The 22,366-nt window shown below is 34.8% G+C and overlaps 1 protein-coding gene across 2 annotated transcripts in view; it reads right to left on the reverse strand.

The window, feature by feature from the left end:
• PDS5A (PDS5, regulator of cohesion maintenance, homolog A (S. cerevisiae)) overlaps positions 1 to 22,366 on the reverse strand; it is a 53,271-nt gene that overhangs the window by 25,923 nt on the left and 4,982 nt on the right. For both annotated transcript variants that reach the window (XM_009574282.1, XM_009574354.1), the window contains exons 5-17: positions 20,726 to 20,806; positions 19,147 to 19,287; positions 17,964 to 18,079; positions 17,074 to 17,168; positions 16,041 to 16,186; positions 9,395 to 9,546; positions 5,954 to 6,058; positions 5,203 to 5,284; positions 4,381 to 4,429; positions 4,121 to 4,260; positions 2,542 to 2,657; positions 1,673 to 1,778; positions 34 to 194 (exon numbers count right to left, since the gene is read on the reverse strand). In XM_009574282.1, the coding sequence (XP_009572577.1) occupies positions 34 to 194; positions 1,673 to 1,778; positions 2,542 to 2,657; positions 4,121 to 4,260; positions 4,381 to 4,429; positions 5,203 to 5,284; positions 5,954 to 6,058; positions 9,395 to 9,546; positions 16,041 to 16,186; positions 17,074 to 17,168; positions 17,964 to 18,079; positions 19,147 to 19,287; positions 20,726 to 20,806 (1,490 nt within the window). The remainder of the gene's footprint in view (positions 1 to 33; positions 195 to 1,672; positions 1,779 to 2,541; positions 2,658 to 4,120; positions 4,261 to 4,380; positions 4,430 to 5,202; positions 5,285 to 5,953; positions 6,059 to 9,394; positions 9,547 to 16,040; positions 16,187 to 17,073; positions 17,169 to 17,963; positions 18,080 to 19,146; positions 19,288 to 20,725; positions 20,807 to 22,366) is intronic.

The raw sequence follows: 22,366 nt of genomic DNA on the forward strand, positions 1-22,366 counted from the left end.
TATGAAAAGCAGCATGTAAAGAAATACACTCACGATCTTATCTGTGGCAGGTCTGTTTCTATTTTGTGACCCGTATTTCTGAAAATCTGTATGGCTGCCTCAGCTACCTTATCATCTTCCATCCTGAGGCACTGCAGCAGAGACTCATAGGTCTCTGCAGAGTGGAACGAGGTAGGATGTGTAAAGGACAGAACCTGTAGATACACATTTAAAAAAAGGTATAGTTATTTACGGTAAATGAATCATCAGAGAACAAAATTATGGCTGTTTATGAGCATTACCATCAACATAAATAGTTATTACATGCTCATATGAGATTATTACATTCAATAACTGCATTTTGGAGAAGGTGATACAGGCATTTTCAAACAAATTAATCTATGCGTTGTCCTTCAGGTCCTCCCCTCCTCCAAATATTTTGTAAGATACTACATTATATGAATATTTATTTATATTTATAAATATTTATTAAAATGAACACTTATTCAAGAGTATTCGTTTATATTCCGATCTACTTAAGAACACTTTTTTTCAACTTAATTTAAATCTTGATTTCTCCAGAATCTATAGTCCCTGAGCAGAAAAGAAATCAAGAAGGTTAAGATAGCTACAAACAAAACACAGATTATTGTCCTTTTAATCTAAAGCTAATACATATAACACATTCTGTTAAATAGGAGGAATGTCAAATAAGAAACTAAGCATGCAGAGATTCAAGCAGGACAAGACAGAACAAAAGGTTATCCCAAAGCAAAACTAAATTAAGTATAGCAAAGTTCAGATAGCATAAGGTAGGGAGAACAATGAAAAGTTGCATGTATTTTGTGTATTCTTTGGATTTATCTTATCTTGGTTTCTTTGATCAGAGTTGCCTATTTGCGTATCAGTGTGTGAAATAACATTCTCAAAGATATCCATGTCACAGCAACAAAATCTTCAACCTTGGCAGATTTCTTTTCTGAGCTACATTAGCAAACAGACATTACTTCCTTGCATACTTCCGTATAACTATTTTATCATGGTTGCCATTACCAGATGATATATCTCCATAAACTCCACCTCGTTCATTCACACTTCTGAAAAGTCTCACTTTAATTATGTAACCTTCCCCTCCATTACCCCCTAGATTTTATACTGCCGTTTGTAACATATTGAAAGTAAAGTCTCATTAGTGAACTGCTAAATCCATCACAGATGTTTTCCAGATATTTCAAATCCTTCCTTCTCCCCCAGCCATTTCTCATGACCACTGAGAACACAAGTTCCCCCATCCCCTTTTTTTTCCTCTACATAACTTGGCTCTTGAGTTTATTGCTTGCTTTTCTTCCAGTATCATACAGGCCCCAAAGAATGTGCTTCTCCTAATTTGCCCATTTCTCTTTCTCTCACTTTACCTCTGCACCTTCTTCTATATGACTTCCCTAAGCAGAAACCAATTTCTACTTTAATGTGCATATTTCAACTCTTGGCACCCTTTTCAAAACATACTTCTCCAAAAAATCACCTCTTTCATTATTCTTTTCTCAAGTGAGTATTAATAACCAAACAGTTTCATACATTAAAAAAGTAATTATCTAAATAATAGCTATTAAAACCATGCTAATATTAATTTGTTAGTCATACCACTTTTGTCCCTTCCATTACAAACTATAGCTGCATTAACATAGATTACCTTGAGAAGTTCAAGTCCTGCACGAATAGCAGTATCAGGACTTACACCCTCCTCTTCATCATCAGCTGTCCCCTCTATGGATTTATTCATTAGTTTTACCAGTGCACTGAAATATGAGATACAAAAAGAAAAAAGCAAATCAATGTGACAATGTTAAAGGCTGGAGATATCAGCAAGATTACTTGTTTTTGACAATAAATAAAGGGAAGACAATAGTCCATTGGGGGGGAAGTGTTGTGGAATTTGTGTTTTGTGTTTGGGTTTTTTTGTTTGTTTGTTTGTTTGTTTTAAAATCAAGCTATTCCATTATTCCTTTTTCTTCTGACTTAGCATTCTGCAAAATTAATTCTTTAGGGGAAAAAAAACCCCAAAACCCCAAAACTCACCATGTTGGCAGCATTCAGATCAACACATAGTTGCATGAGTTTCGGAATGTAATTAGGTTGCCAGACAAGTCTCAAAAGAAATCCAAACATTCTCTTACACAATCCCACAAATGCTAATTAATTCAACTGCTATATGGAAGACTGTTGCAGTTAACTATGTGAAAATTATGATCATCATTTTCACCTTAAGCCCCACAAATACCAGTTTCACTGGGAACAACTACTATGTTTAAAATTTTTTAAAATTTTTTAAAAAATTGTTTGCAGACAGCACTGTGAAGAAGTAGAACAAAGGAAAAAAAAAAATCAAATTGCATTCTTTAGGCTGCTGGGAATGAAGACATCTACATAAAATGTTTTTTTAAAAAAAGCATATTTACTGCTGGGACAGACTAATCTAAATCCCAAAACCATCTTTTTTTTTTTTGTCATTTAAATGATCTTTATAATAATCTATGAGTTAGTATGATCTTTCAAACTTACCTAATGGCTTCTGAGTCAATATGTACAGGGGCAATTCTTTCCAAAAGAAATTTGACCATTTCCAGAAAAGGATTTGTTGGCTGCTTAGGATTTGCAAGTTTCCGGGCTATCTCTCTCTACAAGAATGTTAGATACAAACAAGAATTATACTCATTTTACTTACTTCTTAAGCATGTTGAGTAAGCTAGATATAGCCACTTCTTTTAACCACAGAGATTGTCTATATAATCAGTGAAACGTATTTTAAGGGGGGCTGTTGTTATCTCCAAATCTTTCTTTACCACATTATATTGAAAGCAGACATACTTTACCGAACTATTTAAATGTAAGATGCATTTATGTTTCTAGTGAGAGTTCTTCAGAGTTTTCTTAAGGAATTGCAGACCAGATCCAAAACGGTATCAAGGGAGAGCTAAGTGCAATGTAGATGGAATTTAAATATCTATGTTGACAAGAGTAATCCATAAATCTGTAGGTAACCCTGCTGTATGTGTGAGATTTCATAAGCAACAATGAAAAAATTGCACTAAAAGCTATGCTACTGCAGATGTGCAGAAGCACTACACTACCTTGGCTACAACAGATGTTCAGACCCTATGTACTTGCCTATGAATGTTTTGGATCCAAAAATCTGGTTTTCCTCTCTGAATGCCCCAAATGTCAAGAACATTAAATTCAGCTGCAAACCCAGCAGAAGGTGGCTAAGATGATATTTTTTATTTTGAACAGAAGTCTAAAAATCTCTCAAAGAAATGACTTCTTGACCTTCGTTCTCCTAAAGGGTTGTATGCTGCAGACCCTACAAACTAGGAAATTGTTCTGTTACACTAAAATATCTTCAGGAAGCAAGAGAAACCTTCCTCTTGAAATTGCATCACTGCATTCCCAAAGTGCAAAATTTACTAGTTTAGAAGGAGACATACTCTGTTCCATTCCCTGGACAATTTCAGGGCCATCACATCAGACAAAACCCAAGAAGCCTATGTTTGTTTCTTGATGCTCTTTATTGTGATTTCTGTCAACGAAATTGCTTACTTTATTTTGGGACCATAATGAAAAAAAAATCTGTGATTGTGGCACAATCTGTAATTCTCTGGAAAAGTCCAATTTAATATTAAGGTGCACATTTTCATCAAAGAGGTTAAATAGATGAGAGAGAAAGACTGATGCCAAAATAATGCTCTAGGAAGAAAAATAAATGAATAATATGCAGATGGTATAATATTTGGCTTGCTGGTACTCGGAGCAAGTTTCATCAGTGTCAGAAGACAGTTTAGGAACCTTACCATAAAAGAGACACTTGAAATAAAATATTAAGAAAAACTGAATTAGTCTTTTAGTCTTTGTGCTTGGTGCTCATAATCCCAGGAAGGAATAAAGCTAATGTTTTCTTAGGAAGCAAGATTATGATCATAAATTATATTTTGCATAATCTCTACAGGTTAACCAAAAACGTATTTTATGAAAATCGGAAATATATAAAAATCATGTTAAGGTACCAAAAAAGACCATTAACTTCAAATAACTGTTTTAAGCACAAATATTTAAGGCATAAAAGTTTGCTTTTCCGTTTCCTTACCACACAGACATCTGCCTGTTTACAAGAACATGTAGGGCTAATTAACAGTTCAAGCTGGGACCGAAGTTTCTCATCATCACCCAGAACCTGATTGAATTTCTTCACAAAATCTTGTGCTTTTCCAGGATCTGGAAGGTTTTCTGTATGATTAAACACAATTTAATATAAGATAAGTTTGCCCCTTCAGTATGCCAAGTTTCACAGAAATACGATTTCCAGGAATGCTGTAATAACAGTTTATAGAACTTATTAACACTTACTTGCTATGGTCATCAGCTTTCCAAACATGGCAGCACTGTTTGCTTCTGACTGAGGACAACAGCAAAAACAAACAAACAAACAAATCAGCGACATCTCCTTTATAAAATACACCTTAAAGCTGATCTGTTAGTTCTTCTGCAGCACTTCATTCTACTCTGGCATCTTATGGTTTATGTTTTTGTTTTAAGAATAAACACTAGAATAGCGTAACAGTACCATTAGCGGCTACCACACACAGAAAAAGGGGAAAAATTTTTTTGCAATATCAAACTGCAAAAATTCACTAATTCACATAACAGATCAAAATCAATTGTTGGAAAAAGACCTCAAAAAACCCCCCAAACAAACAATTCCCCCAAGCCCACCCCCACACCAAAACCTCAAAGCAATGCCCTTCTATTCAAAGTATCTACTAGTTTGAAGATACGCTTGTAAGTAAAACTCCAGTATAAATACTTAAAAACTTTTGTTTTCAAACAAACAAATCATTGCTTTATGTTACAACATATTCCATTCTCAAAACATGTTATAAAATGAGAAACAAAAAAAGTATGTCAAAAGCAAACAAAAAACTTGGAAAAATTTTTTAACTTTTTCTGAAGTTATTGACCAGTAATATAAAATAATGGTAAACATAAGGAGCCCATATACCTTTAAGCATTATTGAAAGTAACTTTACTTAATGAGAATGGAACATGGTCTATATATGGAAATCAACAGAATACTAAAGTCACACTGAACAAATAATATAGTATTTAAAACCCCTGTAAATTAGTCTAACAGGTCCATTGGATAAAGTATTAATATTTTCAAAACCGTACAGTGGGCTGCTTATGCAAGTCTAGTAATTCTCGTACGTGACTCCTTAGCATGTTCTGGCACTTCCACATCTCATTCAGTGCTCTGCAAAAGTGCAAAACCAGAAAAGAAAAGCTTACCAATTTGTTCATGACAAGAACATGCTGGATGTATTAGTAAAGAAGACTGTTGTTTGTTTACCTATCTTACAAGTGCAACATCTGCTAGGTACAATCAAAACATACCAAGTATTAAAAATAACCATTCCAAACAAGGTGGAACTGATTTTCTCTTTTTACAGAACATTGTATCTCTTATTATTCTACCTGGAACAATTTCATATATGCAGGACAGCCACAGATATATCTTGCAACTGCCCAGATTATCTTGAAAATAACATTTTCAACATAAAAACCAGGCCACTATCCAGCCGGAATTCACACAACCGGAATTCAGTATAGATATCTTCATCATGGACCCTAATATAGAGCAAATCTCGAAGTCATTACTTGTGCATTTTTTGCTCTGCATTGTTTTCATTAAATGAAAACGAATGGGTAAAACCACTCTTCTCAAATATCAAGGTATCTTTTTGTCTAAAGGACATGTAGAGTTTGTATATAAAAAGGGAAATGTTTTGAAATACTACTTGCAAATAATGCTAAGCATCAATTACTTATATTTTTATTTAAATCCTGATAATACAAATAAGATTATGTAGATGTTGGAAAAGCCTGAGAAAGCAAGTATTTGTTGAATACAAACTATACTCACTTGACAGCATTTGGATCCAAGCTAGCATACAAATAGTACAAGCACTTCATTCGCTCTTCAATGTGTGGAACGAGATACTGAGCAAATATTTTCTCTACCAGTAACCTGCAGGAAAAGAAGAGATAAAAACTGTACATTTCCAAAATTTTTCAACAGAGAAAAAAAAAAGTAATGGTCTTTTTCTCATCTGTAGAGATCCCTTCCACTGTTGATAGAAAGATTAGCAAGAACTGCTTCTTGAGAGCTGTTCCATGTTCTTTCATTTTCACCTCTAAGAGGGAGTAATTGCTTTATTTGTCACCATCCCAATTCTCATTTTTCTTTAGGCTCTGAGAATCTCCCATTGTTCACTCTCACACATAAGAGAAAGGGATATAGGCAGTAAAAAGCCCAAATAAAGGAGAAAGAATACAAGAATGTAACTCGAGGGGGAGGAAAAGTAAAAATCTGAAGTATCCTCGAGGGAAAGGTTAAGATAAAACTGTAGTATTTGAAAAAAAGCAAAACATTTGAAACTACTCGTTATTCTAATATAGAAGCTAAAAATCAGCATTAAAAAGGTGGAGACAAAGGAACACCAAAACACATACAGCAAAAGGAGCAAAAGGGAAACTAAGTGAGAGCAAACCAAACCAGCAAAAATGTTCTCCAACTATCTCTTTTTTTAGAAACAACAGTCCATATTTAAGGTTCTACATAAAATACAAAACTTGAACTACAAAATATGACTGTACAGTTCATCTAATTATAGCCCCCCAAATGAAAGAACATTCAGACATTAATTTAGTCCATAGCAATGAGAGCTGTGCAAAATGTTCAGCTATACAACTTCATATTTATGGACAAATATTTTGTGTGTTTGAATTTGCAAACTTTTTCACTATGATTCCTAGCAAATACTCTGGGATTGCCTTGTACAAAGAGCATAGAAGGCAGCGCAGGTCAAACACACTTTATTTCTGCTCAAAGAAAATTCCAAGAGACATGATGGCGAGGCAGAGGAATAAAAGGATGATCATGAATATGGATACAATTATCTCAAGGCACCCCGCTAATATTACAGAGAGCGTGGCTTTCTCCCTTTAAACATACATTTTACTACTGATGACTCCAAGAACTAAATTACTTGGGGAACAGGATCTTCAGATCTCAGGAGACTCACTCTGTTTAATGTACTAGGAGACTGGAAGCATCAGAGTTATCTTACTAACTTATGAACATTGCTCTAGCACATGTCTCTACAGATACGTGTTCTAGAAAAGCTGTGAATCCAAATGGCGAGACTGTATCATGCCTTCCCTGGTCCATGTCAGTTAGGGTAAAGATTTACAAGTAGGGAATTCCTCTGGGAATTTCTCCTGTGAAGAAAGTCATTGGCTAGCATATCAAGAACAGGTGACAGGGCAGTGTTTAAGATGTGGCTATTTTACTCCATTCCCTATGCATTTGCTGTAAAACAAAAGAAGCTCAGAGCACACAGGTGATAAACAGTTCTTACAGTTGGAAGTTCTCAGTCTTGAGTAGACATGCACATATAAAACATTATTAAGTGACTGAGTTAAGGATGTGTGGAGAAAATTTGTTCCATTCCACTTCATGCCTGAATACTGTTTGATACTGTGCTATTATCTTTTGAAAGAATTAGTGTTATCCCGTGCACACAATGGAAAATACTCCAAGGCTCAGACAGCTGTTCGCTGTTACTTTTTATCCTCCTCCCTCATTATGGAAGGAAAACAGGCCAGAGTTGGCTAATTTTGACCAATACTTGTGTGTTTAAAGGATTGGATGGACTCTATCTTAAAGATGATAGCATTTCTACAGCTCTTCAGGTGCTAAAAGTACTAACTTCCTCATTCTGACAATGATAACATTGAAATGCATTTATTCCTCCACTCTGAGATGGGAAAACCAACCCAATGGTGTGACTGAGCAAGAACTTCATTGTCAGCCTTAAAAACTAGTAGAATTTGGATTAAAATTCAGGGTACCAAACTGAACTAGAGGAACACTGAAAATCAAACCACGAATCTTTCAGCGTGGATACCCAGAAAACAAACAGCATACAATCCATGCCTATTCATGCAAAGACCAGTTTCAATGGCTTAATCAGACTTTCAGAAGAAATCACATCAGAGAAAGAAACTCAGCTTTGATGATACAGTCTTTCCTCAAATTTCTTGCCTCATTTCCCTGACAGTGTTCTGCATTTCTCGTGAGCAGGAATATTGAAAACATCTGCCCCATTCACTATGGAACTTTGATTCATTCCCTGCTCACTATCAAACCTGTGTACTGACAGTGAGACATGAACATGCTAGAAAAAACATGAACGAACCTCTCAATGCAAATTAAAGCATATTTGATGCATATACATATGCAGAATTAGCTTTGTATAAACTATGTGGAGATTTCCTAATTTTTCACTATATGATACTCCTACCTCAGCAGATTTTCAGTGCAATTTCTATGTGTACAGTCTCATAAACATACCTTTCTTCTTTTTTAAAAAAAATAAGGCAACTAATCAAATATGTAGCTCTAACCCACTTATGATCAGCAAAGTGTACAGAGTACAAGGTACAAAGTACAAAGTGAGTACAAAGAGTACAAAGTGAGAGCCTTCACCACTGCAGCGGTAAGAATTCACTATCATAACTGGCAACTGAAGAAGGCTATTAGCCCATTCAGACTAGTCACTAAGATCACAAAACATACTGAGGTAGCTGACTGTATAAGCAAGACGCTAAGAAACACTATAAAGAAATGGCTGATTTCCGAGACTTCTGTATTAAAAATCTAGGCTGAAATTCTATCTTTGTGTGATCTCATAGTTTGGCTTTCCTTGTGAAAGACAAAGAATTAATAGTGAGAGTTGAAAACTATCTTCCAAAACCTTGGCCAAAATACTTTTCGCTAAGCCAAAATGGTATTTCAAAAACGAAATGAGTGACAAAACAGGGAAGACTAGACAAAAGTGGAAGCTCCCCTGATATTTCTTCAGCTTTTGTTCTACCTAAAAGGTCCATTTCTATGGAGCATACCAAAAGGAGACGTCTGTGCATGTACTGTGGTGTGTACATGCACGATGCTCACATATCATGGATTTTAACATGTCAACCCCTGGAAAGTAGTAAGGCAAACAAGAACTGGATATAGTAAATGCAAAATCTGACAATTTTTTTCTATGCAGTAGTTAATTAATGACCATCTACTATCATCACAGATCTAGTTCCATCAGTAAATAGAATGAATACATGAACAGATAATGTAACCACCCTGAATACCTTAGTACATATCTTAAAGGTTATTAATTAAATTATCATACTTAAACCCACAAATACAGAATGTGATATAACAGCTTTCTCAGGATAAGCACATATTTTCAGAGTATCTCTTATCACTATACAATTAAAATTAGGAAGGCTTAAGTTGACTCACTTGTCATCAATGCTATTTTGATAATATATGTGCAAAAGTTTATCCTTTATCCAGCTCACTTTCTCTGCAGCATCTTTTCCAGCCTCGGCATGAAGACAATACTTCTTGTATAGCTGGGCAAGACCCATCATAGCTTCTTTTCTTACTCGCCACTTGAGGGGGAAGAAATGAAAAGGTGGGGAAGTGGTTTTGGCAAATAAATATCAAACATATACAAAATACAGTAAAGATGTAGAAGTGTGAAAGACAAAACCAGCCACATTCTGACCTCCTGCACTTAGACACTTCAAAAGCTAAAAAATGCTGTTTAGAGCCTCTAAATGCGAAGTTGTAAAGCCTACATAAGGGGTTTCTTCCCTGTACTATGCAGATTAAGTATTATCTGTACAGAGGAATCCAGTACCCCCTCTGTGCTGAGCAAAGAAAATCTAGGAGCTAGTCAGTATAAAAAGTTAAGTACACCTTATGCCTGAGTAAGTGCCTTCTTAAGCCAGGATTTGGAAGACTTATCTATTCAGAGACAGGCACCAATCAGAGGTGGCAGCCTTCTTTCGCCCCACAGCCTTACACTGTCTTACAGCACACTTGTCTAGAAATGGGAGATCCAGAGCTTAGGCCTAGCTAAACTTGCTAGGGCTTGAACTGTTAGGCTACTTTCCAGGACAGTGGGAGAGGCCCTTTTTGCTGAAGCCTCAAAGTAATCGCTCTAAGACGCCAGGGATCCAGGAAAAAGCCAGACTGCAACATCCACAGACAGAGTTTCTGGGTTCTTACCCTTGCTTTTCGTAGTCACTACTTTATCCCCTCATATAAACAGGAAATGTCCCATTATTAAACACTTTAACAGACAAGATCCATAAGCTCTCCTACGCTGACTTGTGGAAGGAATCACACCAGAACAGACTGTGAATTAATCTAGAGAGAATAGTGTCTCCCACAACGATTTACACAGAAAGCCTCAGACAAAACTTGTTTTCCCTTACCATTTAAAAGAAATGCATGAAATTCAGACTGAAAGAAAGAATTTCTTCCAGAATACACTAGATATCAATTTTGGCCTTGAACTCCAAGGACTAACAATGCTCAAATCATTTCACCCTATCAAGCATAAATGTAGATACTATTATTCACACTGTGCATAACTTCTTCAATCTTGTTGAACTGCGGGCTTGTTTTAATAACACCAAGTAAGATATTGCACATTTAATTTCTTAATAGTTTTACTGAGAGACTTATTTTTCTTGAAGGGCAAGGAAAAGAAAAATCTTGAAGATAACATGGCTTTTGTCAGCACAACAACCTTTGACATCTCTAGCTGTTGGAGTAATTTCTATCAAGAAGATGGAAAAAATAAAATTGTACTTTGTTACATATTTCTTAACTAGTAAAACCACAAGTAACAGGTCAAGATAGTAATGACTTTGACAGTATGTAGTAAAATACTTTGTTTTCACAAAAGAGAAAAATTTTAGATATAAATAGACGTTGGTGTTTAACTTCTCTGCAGCAATTTGTTCATACCCATTGTGATCTAAAGCACATTTTAAAGAAAATAAAGGTCTGAAAGAGAAACATTTTCAGAAAAGTATTAATATTTTTCGGCATTCAGATATACCCTTCCAATGCAAGCAATAGCTTCATCAGATCTCCTACATGAGACAGGAAGGACAGCAAAACTATTGTCAGAAGACAATGGAGAAGGATTGCAAGAAATTATTCTAGAAAATTTAAGCGTAAAATGAAAGCAGTGTACTTAACAAGATATTATAAGGAAATGAAATTTGGATTGTCAATGGATTTCTGATAATTGAAATTGCTGTAGAGATTAGAAGTCAGAGCATGCAGAAAGGCAGAAGATGGGAGATACCGGACAGAATCCCTTAGAGAATGCTTTGAGACACCATGGAAGCAAGTCACTGGACAGGAGATGCAGGTAGAAAAAAAAAGAGTAGAAAAAAAAAGAATAAAGTGCTACTGAGAATTAAAGCTGAAACAGCATACAGTAGGGTAAAAAACGAAGGCAAATGAAAATAAAGGGGAACGTAATAATCGATTTCAAAGGCAGCACATCAATAAACACAGCTAACAGAAGTACTACACTGATTTAATTAACAAAAGAATTTTGACAGTCTTAGCTTCCTTGGTTAACCAGCATCATTAACCTCCTTCACTGAATACTGCTGCGCCGAGTTAAAAAACCTGTTATTGAAAGTTCAAGACAATCCCTTACCTGTTAGAATAGCTAACCTACTCCTTCCACAGAGTTAAGAATATTAAAATCTTAAAGTCTTTCTCCTTCATCTGGAAAAAGCCACAATGGTTTTTAGTACACATAGAGAAGGAGGGGTTAAAACTAACACACGCAGAAAAATGTGTAAAGACAAAACAGAAAATGGGAGTCTGTTCCTATGGGTCCTCATTCTATTGCTTCTGACTTCAAGCTGATGATGTCTCTAGACCACAAAGGCTGTTGGGAGAAATGGGAACTGAAGTCAGCTGTCAAAACTCTCCTCTAACTTTTCAGGTTCTTAAGGTTACTCCGTTATAAAGGAAAAGTACCTGAACCATTTTAAGAAGCTTTAAAAAAAACATTTTAATGTCTCCTGAAACTAATTATTCTGAAAAGTGAATACAGTGGAAAGACCCTAGAGACAGTGCTCCAATGGAAAATTCCTCAGAAAAATTCTTACTAAAGACTGGATTCCAGTTTTTGGGAAGCATCTGTTCCCAGAGTTACTTTTCCAACGGGACCAATAAAAATGGATTTGAAAACTAGGGGGTGTGTGGGGTTGTGTGTGTGCGTGTTTGAGGGCTTTTTGTTGTTTTTTTAATAGCTGTAATCATTGTGCAAATCCCCATACAGATCGAGTTAGCTAAGGACATTTTTTTTAAAAAATGAAGTACTGTCTTTTAGCCAAAACCTTTTACCCTAAAAAAAGGTCATTAGGCTATCTTTATTAATACTGTGCCAATTATAATATGGTCAGGAATAAAAACAGATCACATAAATGGCATAACAGTTAGCATGCTTTAAAGTTTTCTAGATTCCACATTGTTTTATAAGAAAAAAGGCAGAATTGAAATGACAGATTAGTGTGTTTAAACAATCAACATTTTACTTCAGCCTGTTGGACAAGTGTTCTTTCTGCTACAGTATCTATACTCATTTGATTGATGATTGCAGGCCCAAAAAGAATTAGATGAAGTCAAATTGATGAATGATCACTTAGGAGTTTGCAGTAGATTTGTCCAACACAAACCTGGCTACAAGGTGTAAATGCAGTCAGCAGAAGATAATCGAGTGCTTTAAAGCAAAAGAATAATTAAAATACGTATAATGTACTAAGTCTGAAACTGAAAAAAATCCTGCATAGAAAATATAAAGACAGTTACATGGACATACCAATGCCCCTCTCCCAAACTGGAGAAAAATCCTTAAAAAAATGGTGAAAGTTTACAAGTCTTTGATATTTACTTTATAACAGTAATTATATTTACAAACACATGCTATATTGTTAAGGTCTACTTCAAATGCTAAGTATTTGTTGAGGTAATTTCTAGTCAATCTTCAATTTTCATTTCTCCTCAGGATGAAGCTCTCTCCAGAGATTTTTATAAGAGAAACATCATCTAAAGGTGAAGTTTTCATGCACTCATCAGTGAAGAATAAGACACCTAACCTTGAAATGTAATATATCATCAAACCTATGACTGGTGTGAAATCACCAAGTCAAACATATTAGGAACATTAAGAAGTACCACACTGGGTTTAAGGCTGTATGAACTGAAAATCCCTAGCTCCGCAGAAATAAGTATTACAGCTGTACAACTGACTGCCTCTTACTGATGGCAATATGCTAAAGGAGAACAGAGACACTACGTAGAAGACACAGTAACAATCATCCCATTCTGACTAGGTGGAAGTCCCAGTGAGAAGTGGTGGTTACACTGAAAGGTTTTAGATCTCAGAAATCACTTCTTGGACATGTTTGTTTAATGGCTGAAAAAGAAGGAAGGTGGTCTTAATCACTCCTGAGAAATGTGCAAGGTCAAGCTGCAGGTACAACTAATTGAAGAGCTGCTTTATAATAGTGAACATACTCAAAAATCAGTATTTCTCTTTGTGCAAAGATGACGTTCTTTTCTCAAAATTCATTACAGTAACATTCTCATTTAAAAACAGGAACATAAAAAAGAGAAAATTATTTTAAAAGAATTAAAGTAACTAGCTAGAATGACATAGGTTATAGAAAGGATGCCCTATATCAAAAAGGAACAACAACAAAAACATCAACATGGCTACACAGCACGGTGAAGTCGTGCTATTGAAAGCTATTGAAACATCATCCTCCAAAGAGTGTGGAGCCACAACCAAAAGAGTGTAAAGAGGAAAGAGTATAAGCTCTGGCAAGTTGAAGGTAAATCCTTGATGAAGCATGGCAAAACTTTCAGAGCCAAATTATTAAAAGCATACTAATTAAACATCTTCACCAAAACCTCCAGAAGCAGGAAGCCTTCCAGACCCTTTTGTAGGGCTGACAGACAAACAAGATTTATTCCAGGAGGGAGGTCTGAAGAGGTTTCTTGAGGTGTCATTAGAAGACACTTTAAAACAAATTAATAAAATGAGCAGTAACAAAATCATTAAGACTAGGTGGTATCCCATCCATGACTTCTACAGGAATTTAGAAGTAATACACCAAATACTAACTATCCTGTTATTGCAATCTGTCAACGAACAGACTGAACACAGCAAATGTTAAAGAAACCAAAGGGTCCCAAGAGGAAGAGAGTGCCACTCACCAGAACATCTGATTTTGAATGGGCAAACAGGTTGAAACAAAACAGTAACAACAACAAAGAGTAGACACTGCTGAAAAATGAAGTTATGGGAATGAATCATTGCACTTCACATAATGGGAAGTTCTGTCTAAGAAAAAATAAATTTTAGCAGACCCACAAGTATACCAGTAAAACGCATTAGGATCCCAAAAAACTTCCAACAAAGTCTCACACCAGACGATCTTAAAATAAAAATCCTGTTGTGAATTAATTATTAACTAAAACATAGGAGGCAATGGGTGGAAATAAATGACTGGTTTTCACAATGAAAGGAACAAAGAGAACTTATTGATGGAGTAAGAAGGGAATCTGTGACACTTAGCATATGAAAAATTATTAGAAAATGAACTGAAATGTGTACACACTGAGTGTGTATAAAATTTACTGAGGTAGTCAGATCTAACATTATAATGAAGAACTGCAGAAAAACGTCACGTTACTGAATTGTTACAACATGAAATGAAAGAAATTCAGATTAAGGCCAGGTCTTCCCACCTGCATTAACTCTGCATGTATAGTATTAGGCAATGTATCATCCAAAATTATTCAGGAAAGATACTGAAGTCAACATGGATGTTTCCCAAAATTGTCAGCTCAGTGCTCAGAAATAGTGTAAAAGATAAACAGAATGTTAAAGAATAAGAAAAAAAAATTATCATAAAGTATGTACACAACACAGTGCACACCTTGAATGCCATGGCCGAGTCTGATCACCTTGGTTCCAATACGATATAGAACAACCAGACAAGAATGATCAGAAATAGGCAATAATCAATTTGTGTGGGAGTTAATAAAGTGATTCTTTAGCTTGGAAAGCAAAAGAGTGGAGAAGATATGGTATACATATTTATTAATCATAAGTGGGTCAAAGAATATTTATTATTTTATACAATGCAAGAACTGAGGGGAGACCTCATCGCGCTCTACAACTGCCTGAAAGGAGGTTGTAGCGAGGTGGGGGTTGGTCTCTTCTGCCAAGTAACAAGCGATAGGACGAGAGGAAATGGCCTCAAGTTGTGCCAAGGGAGATTTAGACTGGACATCAGGAAAAACTTCTTCACTGAAAGAGTGGTCAGGCCTTGGAACAGGCTGCCCAGGGAAGTGGTAGAGTCACCATCCCTGGAAGTATTTAAAAGACGTGTAGATGAGGCGCTTAGGGACATGGTTTAGTGGGCATGGTGGTGTTGGGTTGACGGTTGGACTTGATGATCTTAGAGGTCTTTTCCAACCTTAATGATTCTATGATTCTAACTATGAGATACCCAGTGAAATTATCAGACAAGTTTAAAATAAACAAGTAAAGTTACTTTTTCCACACATGCATTAAACTTGAATTTACTGATGCAGATGCCATGGATGCTTACAAAGTATAAATAAGTTCAAGAAAAAACTTGATAAACTCATGGAATAAAGTTCCATTGAAAGCTATGATGAACATGATCAAGCAGATTTAAGAAATCCTTGAATCACAAATTGCTGGAAGCCAAAACTGATCACTATGAGAATTATACCGGGCTATAGGGACCTTTGGCCTAAACATATGTGGCAATTCTTATGTTCTTACAATATGATTGTGTTCCTCACAAGTCAATGATCTTATTTGCTTGACAACACTTGATTGGTGCCTCCATAATATGCAATCTACACTAAGATGTTCTGGTAAGAAAATTATTTTTTCCCCGCAGCATTCTAGTTAATAGCCAGCTCTAAGATGCTCTGTTTCTGTGGCTTTGTTTTTTTGGTTTTACTTTTACCGTATTGTATTAGAAGCAGGTATTCCTGAAAATAAAATACTAACACTTACCCGTTTGTCTAGCGTTCTTTCCCTTACAAAGCCAAGCAGCTGGTCATTGACTAAAGAAAGATCTCTCTTGCCCGCAGTAATAATTGTAACAATAACATCATGTCGAATGGCTTCTTCTGGGTCATGTGATCTAACCTTCAAATATTCTGTTATGATCAGAAACAATGAAAAGCTTGGCTTTTTTAATGTAAATATGACATATTCCGATTTATTAATGATGTTAAAACAATTAAATGTCAGTCACATATCACAACCATAAAATCTATTAAACATATAACTGCCTACAGGAAGCGTCTGTTCCAGCATTTTCTATGTTAAATATAAAACAATTATATAACTGTAAATATCAGAAGAATATAAAAGTGAACAGCTTTTACAATAACCTCATTTGCAACAAGCAATGAAATGAAATAAAGCTGATTAGAATATATTGAAAATGAAGGGGGGTGGGGGAGTGAGAAGAAATAAAAAGAGCGAGACTCTCATTCCCGAAGAGCTAAGAAGGTAAATAATAAATGAAAACTACTGACAATTGCTGTAGGTTAGCTTGCATCAAAAAAGAACAGTACTTTCAGTTAAGTCTGAAATTCTGCTCATAGTTCAAACGATGCTCAAGTGAAGGAAGAAACTTCACAGTTTAGATTGGTACAATGGCATTTTCTAAACTCAGTGGAATAGAGTACTGGGGAACACACTGACTGTTTTTGAAAATAAATCAAGATGTTGCACCAGTATTTGCTTTGACTTGCCAAAAGTTTCATCAGAATCTGAAATGACTTTAAAACTCATTCTGCAATGGGTAGCTTCTTAAAGACTCACTCTGACAAAGTCCACACAACGTCACACACTCCTCTTTTTTCTAATAACTAGTGCTTGTCTTCAGCAGAAAGCAATTACTCAGTAGTTAGCCCTCCCATCCAGCATCAAGCATTGGACTTGATACATTTTAGACTATACTGCTATGTACAGAAATAATTACATTCTTCCTTGCTCATTTCTTAAATTATTCTAAACCCCTGTATAAGCATCTTACCAGTGAGGTCTTTTGCCAAGTCCGGATGGTTCATTAAACAATGACTGGCGAATTTCACACTCTCTAATCTCACAGGGACATGGATATCATTGAACCTAGAGGGATAGAAGATGATGAATGTTAACTTTAATTAGCCTTGCAAATCAAGATTATTCTCTATGTAGTAACATGTGTTGATAGTATGTTCCATCAACTATCAGAATACTTTTATATGGCAAAATAATACAATAGAAATGTTTTTAATTTATCTCCACAATGTACCTCATACAACTTTTTGTTATTTCTTGTGAAATTAAGTCAGGATTAAAATCAAAGGATAAATATGCTATATGCGGAAGAAATGCTGACCCAATGGATTTTGTCCATTGACTTTTGAACATAATTGTCCATACACTGTCAATTGTGTGTGTGCGTGTGTGTGTATATATATATATGAAATTATAAAAATATAAATCGCCACATAACATGTACCATTTGAAAACATTCACTTTTTAAAAAATGATAAATTTCTATATTTACTTAAAAGGAAATATCTCTTCACTCAAAAAGGTAAATGCCAAATAAAACAGATATAGTTGCAGATATCACTGAACAGTATGAAATTTCACACAATGCTGAGATATCTAATGTGTAATTTCTGCTATGTATGTAATGTGCTATCTATCTAACCTATATTCCCATAGCTGAGAGCAATATAGCAGCAGTCCTTCAGGCTTCTTCATCCTAAAATATAACTGTATGCAATTTTCTGCTTCGAAGATCTAACAAAAGACCTTGTACAAACACAATCAAACAGTTGCATCCTCTAAAAACACAATGCAAAATGCAATACTATCAGAAAATTCAGAACAAAAAGAATAGAAATTCAGAATTCTATTGCCATTTTTTACCGCCCAAGAAAGCACTGCCAGAGAGGACGATTTTGTGTGGCCAGATCAGAATCTTTGGAGCCAAAGAGTTTAGCCAGAAGTCGAACAACAGCCAAACGTTCTTCTCCATCATTGCTCTAAAAATCAAAACATGAAAAAGGAACTGTAAATCACTATCCGTAATATCTTAATAATAATTTCTGGCTTCCTTTTCCTTCTGCTTTTATAAGTTAGATTAAAAAGTGAGTTTGAAATAATTTCTGACAATCCTACGTCTCCCTGATTAGATTATTAGATGAATATGAGTAAAAATATAAACATACCTATTAAGTTAACATATTACAGCCATTGAATACATGGCTGTGCTTTGAAAATTCCTTCTCTTTCAGGAATAAACCCACACACAGTAGTTTGAATAACATATATCCCTAACAATTTCAACAATGAATGATCTTATTTTTGTTTTAAAACATACTTTAAGACTATTTTATGTGTGGGGGAAAGACACCAAATAAGATGTTATGAATAGATGTGCACTAATAGAAGATATGCGTAATTTCACCAAATACCTATTTCTTGGTTATTTTTGTTTGTTGCCGCCATACCTATATGTACATGCACACACATAAAATTATTTCTCTTGTCCACTTACAATCTTATGAAAGCCAAATAGCTTTTTAATTAAAACAACCCAACCCCCCAAATCAGGGTAAATTAACTACTTCCAAGGATTCAAAAGAAGTCAGCTGAATTGTTAGCTGATTATGACAAATCTGAGAAAATATTTGGAAATACTTCCTCTACTATTAAAACATTATTTCTCAAAAGAAAATTCTGCAAATGAATATTGAAGTTGACACACTTGCATTTCATGATATAAGCCAATCACAGCCTAATTACTTTATAAATTTCAGGTGAAGTCCAAAGATTAAGTACATACAACTTTTGCATTAGAGCATATGAATTTATAATTATAATGATTATATACTTTGTGTGCATAATAACACGTTTGCAAGCACAGAAAGCACACAATTGTATACAACTTTCCAGCGTCCATCCTTTAATATTACATTTATCTTTAAAATAAAAAGTGATAAATACAAAATTTTTATCCCTCCAGTAGAACACTTATTAAATCTACAGCTCTGCACTCTTAATATCCACACAAATTTTATTACTTGTCCAAAGCTACATTGTAACCTACCTTCAGCTTGAATTCAAGCTGTGGCATGACAGACAGCAGTAAGTGAGGATCTATGGCAAAAAGTTCTTGTATCAAGTCAAACACGTGTTCTGATAGGTCACTTACTGAAGACTTTCCCAGTACCAGAACCTGGTTAAAAAACTAGAATACAAACAATACTATTTAGCAGATTTTCTTTCATTAATGCAAACACTATTTTAAAAAATTATTTTAATGTATCATTAATACTTTAATTCTAATGGAAGGTACTCAATGCACATTTTTTCATTACATCAAAGCATTTCACCCTTATGGTTTTGGCTCAAGCAAATTACAAACAAACATCCTTCATAATTCAGTTCTATTATTTCCATCAGGATCGATTATTTCATGGTAATTTGATAATTTAAAATATCAATAACCATCTCCCCAACAAAATTAACAGATAATAAAAGAATTGTTAATTTAAAATCATATTCATCCAGTAGAAGTTGAGGAAAAAAAATTAATATCTTATTTTTAATTTTCTTATCATTTAAAACCAATCCAAATTGAAGATCACCAAATGTTGAAAAAGAAGTTTCTCTACTTTTAATTAATTTTAAAGAATGTCAGATGACTTCACGTTATGTCTTGTGATATTTGACGGTAATTTATCAAGGTTGTTAGCGATCTAACAGAAAAAAAAAAGTAGCCTAAAATATGAATGATTTCTTTTGGATTTGTTAAGTTTTAATATGGTTGATATACTTCCTATTAGATACCGTGGGTTAATATTAATATTATTTGAGCAATGCAAATGCTACAAAGCTATTACACACTTGAATAAGAAAGTAAGAAGAGTAATATTAAATCAACTCAAAGGTCACTCTATGCATTATCCTGTTTCCAGCTATGACTAATTACAAAAGCTTAAAGAAACAGGGGAATTGGAAAGTGGTACTTGTTAGTGAGACTCCTTGGGCTTTTAAATACTTACTGATTAATCTTTTATGAATTTGCCTAATTCCCTTTTTAAACTACTCTGACTTTTAAGAATTCTATTGGCTCCAGTACCAAGGAAAGGCAACAGAATGGACCAGACTACATCCCCCACAAGACTGTAGCAGCTATTTTAATAGGTAGAACATACAACATTGACATTCAACAAAGGAATTATAGTAGAAGCCTTGTAAAAAACTCAATTCTTTTAGTCTTTATGACTAAAACAAGTTTACCATGGAAAAAAAAAATCTAGCAAAGAGCTGATAGTTTGAGATGCTTCATCCGAAAGCTTGGTACGAAATGAGGCTAACAATTCCTTTTGTTGCAACAGGATTTTTTGGTGGTCACCTATTTTCACAGCCTAGATTTAGGCTTAACTTTAGACTGAGATAGGTAAAAATTAATTTCCTCTTCACTTATTTGAAACACCTCACGTACTTCTTTAACAACCAAGCTAAGAATATCCTATTTGGAAAATGGTATTCTGGTAGCTGCATTACAAAATATGACTTTTATAAACAATATTTTTAAACAAACAAACAAATCTCCAATAAATCAAGACAGTAACAAGAACACTTGTTACTTGTAGGTAACATGGATTAATTAATTTACATACATTGGCAATACATGGTTCAATGGTCTGGACGGTCCTTTTCAACAGGACTTTTGCAAGATCAAATGCTTGTTTATTAAGGTTCTGAAATAAAGAAAAAAAAAATTTAAAGAGACAAACTATTTCAGATGACTTTACTTTTCTCTCCCAACCTTAAAAGACCATGACTTTAGAAAGGTATGTTTTACCACCAATCTATTTGTTTTCAAAGCTATCTAAGTTCAGTTACGTTAATTCCACAACTACAGACTTATAAAAATCTTAAAACTAGTCTTCACACACTTAAAAGAAATCTAACCCAAAGCCATCACTTCCTGCACATTCTTCTAAGACTTTATCACTCCAGTTGCTACCTTTAGCATTTTATTTATATCTATACAAAGTTTTCACACGCAGTCACATTAAAAATTTTGAAGAAACATTACCACACCTCCATACTTTGATAATTAATGTAACCAAATTTTGCCACTAAAAAATGAACCAGTCTAACTTACTATTTAAATGTGGTTTTGTTTCCCCCCCACATACTCATTAAAGGTACACCCCGTAGCAAAGTTCAGCCTTGTCTAGAGGGTAAAACTGTGCACTGACTTCTCCATGGACTATACTGTATGCTCTGAGATAGCCCACAGAAAGCACCTACGCTTGGGCAGAGTTAGCTGCAAACTTTCCAAGTAAACGTTTGATTGCAACATAACAAATCTGAACATTGTTTTTATCACTCTTGAGCAAGATAAGGAATGTAACTGCACATCTGAAAAATGTAACTGTCCAAATCTGCACAAAATCCAATATGCAGTATCTCATCTCATCTAGGGATTAATGCAGCTTGGAAGGGGGAAAAAAGAAAAAAAAGAAAAAAAAAAAAAAAAAAAAGGAAGGTGGATTAGCTGATTGCCCTGAAAATTACAAATTACTGCAGACAAAATACAGGTAAAGCCTAAGGATGACTGATTCTTGGAAAGACAGTATTTGGCAAGTCTACATTGAGAATGACTCCCTCATGTTCTTTTACTGATGAGATGACAAACCAAAAGACAGTTCATCAACTGATAGTAAAGAGAAACAAATGGCCAAAGGCTCAAACAAGTATCTCCTCCGTCACCACAGCACTAAACTGATGTCTCATTACAGAAGACAGACAGATATGTATAAACTCTTCTCAACTTCAAAACAAAACAGTTTCTCTCCAAACCAGACCATGATTAAGATCTTGTTGGCAGGTATGTCTGTATTAAACTAAAGGACTGCCAACCTCATACAGAACATATATTTTATCTGGATCTTCAATACAGCTTCAAAGCTTTCTTGCAATGAAGTTGTGTTAGGTTTTTTCCCCCTAGACAGGCTCACCAGAACTAAAAAAAAAAAACCAACCACAAAACAAATGAAAACCAAACCAACAACCACACAAATGCCGCACCCCCCCCCCCAAAACCCCCAAAGAACCAAACATCAAAACAGCCAAGAAAAGAAACATATATTGATAAAACAAACAACTATTAATAAATAATAAATAAACAAATTGTCAATCTGTTAGGAGGGAAAAAAAAAACCTTGAAGGTCTGAATTGGCCATGCTGTAGAGGATGCAGAAAAAAATACTGATTTTAAATACACGAAATACATGGTTTTAAGGAATAAC

Source organism: Fulmarus glacialis, unplaced genomic scaffold (genome assembly GCF_000690835.1).
Source record: "Fulmarus glacialis isolate BGI_N327 unplaced genomic scaffold, ASM69083v1 scaffold5160, whole genome shotgun sequence".
NCBI classification, from domain to species: Eukaryota; Metazoa; Chordata; class Aves; order Procellariiformes; family Procellariidae; genus Fulmarus; species Fulmarus glacialis.